The 6,365-nt window shown below is 45.2% G+C and overlaps 1 protein-coding gene across 1 annotated transcript in view; it reads right to left on the reverse strand.

Annotated features, from left to right (window-relative positions):
• Positions 1 to 3,996: 3,996 nt before the first annotated feature.
• Positions 3,997 to 6,365, reverse strand: part of LOC134183257 (kelch-like protein 1) — a 2,559-nt gene continuing 190 nt past the window's right edge. The window contains exons 1-7 of the mRNA XM_062650750.1: positions 5,825 to 6,365; positions 5,510 to 5,558; positions 5,340 to 5,452; positions 4,996 to 5,245; positions 4,761 to 4,930; positions 4,515 to 4,710; positions 3,997 to 4,445 (exon numbers count right to left, since the gene is read on the reverse strand). The exon at positions 5,825 to 6,365 is cut by the window's right edge and continues 190 nt beyond it. Of these exons, the coding sequence (XP_062506734.1) occupies positions 4,109 to 4,445; positions 4,515 to 4,710; positions 4,761 to 4,930; positions 4,996 to 5,245; positions 5,340 to 5,452; positions 5,510 to 5,558; positions 5,825 to 6,365 (1,656 nt within the window). The 3' untranslated portion in view covers positions 3,997 to 4,108. The remainder of the gene's footprint in view (positions 4,446 to 4,514; positions 4,711 to 4,760; positions 4,931 to 4,995; positions 5,246 to 5,339; positions 5,453 to 5,509; positions 5,559 to 5,824) is intronic.

Genomic DNA, 6,365 nt, shown 5'->3' on the forward strand with positions numbered 1-6,365 from the left:
GAGCTGTTGTTGAGAAGGTAGGAAGGCAAGAAAATGGGTGTCCGACGATTGGGGCCGTTACCACGGGCGTTTGACTGACTGTAACTCAACAGATCTTGGCTGAAATGCAGTGGAACAACACGATTTGTAGATAAAGAGTTGTTGATTAGCGATATATAAGTAACTAGGCTAAAGGATGCGTGTGTGCAATTTAAACGCTACTGTCCGGTGAACGATGCGTTTGGCCGATGAACGGGGTATGCAAGGCTACGCACAGTTTTCAATCTCACTCTAAGCAGAGAAGAGGTACAATGCTCTCTTTTGGTGTGCTCAATTACAACTTGGATACCTACATTTATGATGTGATAGGGACTGCGTTCAAAAACGGATAACTGAGAACTCGCATCCGGAATATGATGGTGTCCGAGCAAAGGGGCCGCGCTCTACGTGTACCTCTTCTCTGCTTACAGTGAGATTGAAAACTGTGTGGAGCCTTGCATACCCCGTTCATCGGACAAACGCATCGTTCACCGGACAGTAGCGTCTAAATTGTACACACGCATCCTTCAGCCTAGTTACTTACATATCGCTAATCAACAACTCTTTATCTACAAATCGTGTTGTTAACCTGCATGTCAGCCAAGATCTGTATGAGTTACAGTTGGTCAAAAGCCCGTGGTATCGGCCCCAATCGTCGGACACCCATTTTCTTGCCTTCCTACCTTCTCAGCAACAGCTCTAGGTTTCAAATAACTGTAGTTGATTAAATTCAGTTATCTGAAACGCCGCAGAACGCAGAACACTTGCCTAGAGTGCTTGATGGCAATTCTGAGTCATTTCTCCTACAACCACACCCCCAGTAGGACGTGTAAAAGATGTCGCTTGAACGAACTAGCTGTTCAACAGAGAAGACGACAACCGAAACCGATGAGAGGGCACAACTGAAGTGCTAAAACGCTCTTCTACCCTTTGCAAAGAAAGTTGATCGCTGCATAGCGCGCGTTGACAAGGACTTGACGTTATCTAATTCAATTTTACGTATGAGAAGCAAGGGTGAAGGTTCCAGCTGCTCTGATAGTAAACAAAGTTCCTGCATTCGGTACAGCTGGGTGTACCAACGATGACGTGCTGCACTTCGTGACGGTGCAAGGTCAGGCAATGGCAGATGTCAAACTGAGATAGAAACACCTGCATACGTCCTATTCAGAGCCAAGTAACAATTTAGGGACCTTAAAAGGAAAGCACGGGCTGCTCCTGTGGGAGTTGGGAGAATGTGCTCACCGCAAAGCTCGAACATGGATGACGTGATCGTCTGCTACATCCGGTGCATCAAGCCTGTGCAGTTGTGCTGCAAGACACTCAAGAGTTCAAATTCTTACCCTAGGAAGACTAGACAGTACTGGAGGGCTAGTAGATGCCAATAGAGTGAGCTTGTCAGCAGAGAACATCAACAGTTTCTGCTACTAACCGTTGCTGAGTCAACTAGAGGTCAAACGAATTGGGGGGCCGTACGATATTTCCTTCCAACTCTCTCTTATGACATTATTACCTGCAGACTGCTGCTGCAAAGACAAAACGACTGTCCGACGAAAGAGGCGTTATCTCGACTCAATGAGCGTGCGCTATCTCTCCTGAAGAGTACGTAGCAAACGGAGACAGGGATAGTGTTGTTGCGTTAGCTAGTCACCTATAAACCTATCTCAGGTGCGAAGCTGCAGAATTGCCTTTGCGTTTTCATGGGGAAGGTCGTGTCTTGGTGAATGATGGTGGTGTCCGATGAACGGGGTCGCATAGTAGCCTCGGCCTTCCAGACCCGTGTAGCGCCGATTCTAATCGTGTCTGGGATGGTACCGCCTCTTCTCAATAGCTTGCGGTTGGTCCTTAGGACCAGCATTAGTGTTCAGTTTCATAATGCATACCTTTCCAATTACAGCTGTAGACATCTCATGCATATCTGCTGGCTACCAAAGACTACACTGTACACAAACGACGACTTGTAGTGCGCTCTTCACGCAAACTCACGTCCCTACACATCGCGGTTTGTATTCTGCGCCTGTCAACCATACTACTGACACCTAGTAGAGCCGTTTGTTCGAACGGATGCTCCGACATCTACACTAGCTAACCAGCCAGCTGCATTCTGAACGACTTCATGATCACGTCTACTAGACAAAGTCTTGCGGAGAATTCACGGCGAAGTTGGTTCGCGGCAAGTCACACCGAATCCGGACGATCGAGTCACAGCGGATGCGCGCATCGCAAATTTTCATCGCGAATTCGAATTCGCGGCTCCACGCGCGACTAACAGCTACTCGCAGCGGATTCACGGCGATCAGGCACATGCCGATCGCGTCCGCGGCACCACTAGTAAAAGTGCTTCATAACGTCCCGTTCGCGTTCCCTACTAACACACAAAATGATAAAACCATAGCTACTGTAAACGCAAAGGTACCCGTGCAGCGGGATGCGACACGATGTTCTAGCGCAACATGTCTTCCTCGTTCTTGTATTACGACCGTAATTGGAAAGGTATGCATGAAACTGAACACTAATACTGGTCCCTAGACTCGTGCCCAGTGCTCCTCCGCGCTAGGTTGCTTACACCACGTGCGCTAGCTGTCACGTGTGTATATGTCCATGTGGTTGGCCTAAGGACTCTGTGCTTTGGCCAACCACACGTGTGAAACCACATGGACCTATACACACGTGGCAGCTAGCGCACGTGGTGTAGTAACCTAGCGCGGAGGAGGACTGGGCACGAGTCTAGCTGGTCCTAGGGACCAACCGCAATATATTGAGATGAGGCGGTACCATCCCAGACCCGATTTTTGAATCGGCGCTACACGGGTCTGGGAGGCCGAGGCTAGTCGCAGAGAAGGATCACGTTTACCGTCCTAGCATAACCGCTTCAAGCCTTTGGAAGTCCCGCGTCTGGAATCACAGTCTTTACTAATCCTTCTTACTGTGGGCTTTAACAAACTCAGTCTTACTTCGTTTACTTCTTGCACGGCTGTCGGATGATTGATGGTGTCCGATAACAGGGGCGTCGCTCTACAAATGTTTTGGCAAAAAATGGAGTAACTACGCTAGAGTAGGTAAGTATGTATGCAACAAGCTAACGATAGTCTCAACGCTATCACTGCAGCATGTGACTGCCACATGCCGCACATGGAAGCACAAGGAACGGTAAAGGCAGGTGTAGACCAACCATCACCGCTACAGGAAACTTGTGCAAACAGTTTAGCGTACAAAAGAGCAACTACAACTTGTAGAGCCACTGCATACCACTCACCTTGCCACTCCCCTCGAGAAACACACAAACGGTAATTAGACGACGTCTGAGCTGGAACCAGTAGACTTCCAGCGAACTGAGAAGCAGCAATTGTATAGTCGACCTGTGAAAGAGGCGAATCGAACAGTCTGACAACAAATGAGAGAACAAACTGAAAAACCCCTTCGATTTGCTGACACAAATAGTAGGCACCCTACGAGCTGACGCAGCAGGGACTGTAACTCCGACACATCACAAGCCAATCACATCGCGGTTCCATTGTTTGCTCTGAAAGCGGAAACGAAAGTGTGTGTTGTGTCACACTAGACTCCAAATGCAAACGTACCGTCTACATTTACAAGGTCAAAAATGTAGAGACAGCAGTAATGCATCCTTGTGTCCGTAGTCAAGTTGTCTGGCTACACACAAATCCAAACTGTAAAAAGCAACGTCACCCTACAGTTTCATTTCTAGAAATATTGCAAAAAAATTGAGAAATCACAATGGAAATGTTGAAGTCGATGGGCACTGACGTAGAAAAATACAATTTTCTGGATTAGCTATTGTCCACCATCTTGCTGAAAGTACATGTGCATGCGGAAACTACACATCTCCACACATACACAATGCCCCTCTGCAAAGCATCAAAGCCATGTGTGGGGCTGCCATATCACAAACTCTTGTGTAGTGGTTTGATGCAACACCAACTACTAGTCACCTTCAAGAAGCCTCCCACATTTAATAAAAAAACTTCAATTTTATTGAAGTAAATTTATAAAAATAAAACGTTGAGATACTGACGTCAAAAAGTTATTAAATTAATTAACAAATTTTTCTTACTATTTGGCATCAACTACATTAAAACACTGCCACACCAGCAAATGCAGACTGCACACCCAAACTGTAAGCCAAAAGCTCAGTCTTGCCTGTGATTCTACAGCAAAGAGGTTCATCCCAACGACTCGTTCGTGTATCATAAACAGCACACAAATTCGAAGAGTTGTAGCCTCCCACTACACATATCTTTTCATTGATAACAACTGCTGAGTGGCCATAGCGTCGAGTAGGCAAGCTAGACAGCTTCTTCCAATCTTTTTGCCTGACATCGTATCTCTCTACACAATCTATAGCCCCTGCATCATTACATCCACCGATCGCATAGATGCAGTTTCCAACGACAACAGCAGCAAAGTCTCTACACATGCCTCATATTTAGACTCATGATATTTCAGATTGCATTAGTTAATACTATATTTGTTCCAACCTTCTTGGATCCTTCATGTCAGTTACTTTCTTCCACTCCCCGTACTTGAGGACATACATTCTAGCAAGAGTGCTCTCTCCATCGTAGCCTCCAATGCAGTATAAGTGCTCCTTGTCGTTATTGACACTAACGACTGCTGATCCAGCCTTTGCAGTCTTCAAATCTGGCCCCGCTTCCCAACATTCATACCCCGTTTCTGGAAAAAAGATTTTTAAACCATTCATACAATAAACAATTTGTAGATACCTGGACGACATATCTCTACACTTTTCAAATATTTCTGACCCTGTTGGCCACCAACAGCAAACAATATTTGACACACAACTTCTACACCGCAGGAGCTACGACCCTCAATCAAAGTTGATTTGATATCAACCTTTGAATTGTCCGGATTGTATGTAAGCACAAAAGGTGACCTAAAACAATGTTCAGATGTATTTGGCTATTTTACGTCTTATAACAAATAGACAATACTGCACACCCGAATGGATATGATTCCGAACAGCCGCCAACAACAAATACCTCACTGCCTATGACTACTGCTCCACAGCTGTGTAGTTCGTTCTGCTTAGGTAAGATCTCGCAATATGATTTATCAATGTTGTTGGTAGCAAGACTTAGCTTCTCAATAGTTGCAGGCCTGCCTTTACCACCAACAACAATTAGAGACTTGCCAGACCGACAAATGTCATCATAAAAACAAGGCTTAGCAGTAGCTTGTTGCTCAAGTTCTGAATACAAATATCAAGCATAAATTTCTATCTATGCAAGGTTAGGTCTATTTGTATTGACGGTAGCATATAATCAGTACATGGCATGTCTTACTGTTGTTAGACTCCTGAGATATGGTCTTTCTTCCTTCAAGAACCATTGCGCTTCGTTGAGAATCGGAGTAGTCTGGCAAACCAATCTTTTCATGTCTATCATCTTGCAATAAACTGGCACACATTATGTTTGATAAGAAACATACCACAGAGAGACAAACTACAACTTACCTGACTGATGCTGCATTTTCTTTGTCTGCAACAACACCTGGTGGACATTCTGTCACAGAAAAAAACCCATAGCCAATTAGTTACCTTGACCTAACACAAGTGTCAGTATATATAATGCAATTACTAAGTACCATTGCAGTTTATAACTGAAAGTACTGGACATGATGTATTTGATCATGCAAAATGAGAATAAAGACAGCATGCAACTGGTCAACATGTTACTCGGTTTAGAAAACCAAGGAAGCTCCAGTGCCATTTCAAACTCTAATTCATCTATTCTAACAACCAAATGACTCACAACTTTATGAATCAAACCTTTGAGATCACTGTCTGCTTCAGATTTTGGTACATAGACTTCCACGGCTGCAAACCCACCAGCAGCTCCACCTTCTGACCCAGCAACAGTAGACGAGTGTCCTCTAGCAATTCCTTCCACAGCAACATCACGAGCGATCTCCATCGCAGTCGTCAACACTTCAAGCGAAGCCGTACTGGGTACCCTGAGCGCCAACAAGCCAGCTGCTCCACTAGACGATGCCTGCACATTAATCTCACTTCTTCCCCCTTGCAAAGTACCTGCAGTAATCACGTCAGAAACATCACGTTTACAGCTGCCAGACTGATCAAAAACGTTCATCTGCTCCGTCGTCTCCTTATAAGTGCTTGAATTATCGGACTGTTGTTGTTGTTGTGTGTGTGAGTGTCTGGAGAGTTGTTCATGTTCATGAGCATGTTCAGGAAAGAGACGATAGTAGATGTGAGGCTGTTTCCTTCTCTCGCTCCTGAGGATCTCAAAGAACGTTTCGATCACTTGCTCAGATTTCCGTAATAGAATATCGGTTAACAAGTGTGCTTT

The sequence above is a fragment of the Corticium candelabrum genome, chromosome 8 (assembly GCF_963422355.1).
Source record: "Corticium candelabrum chromosome 8, ooCorCand1.1, whole genome shotgun sequence".
NCBI classification, from domain to species: domain Eukaryota; kingdom Metazoa; phylum Porifera; class Homoscleromorpha; order Homosclerophorida; family Plakinidae; genus Corticium; species Corticium candelabrum.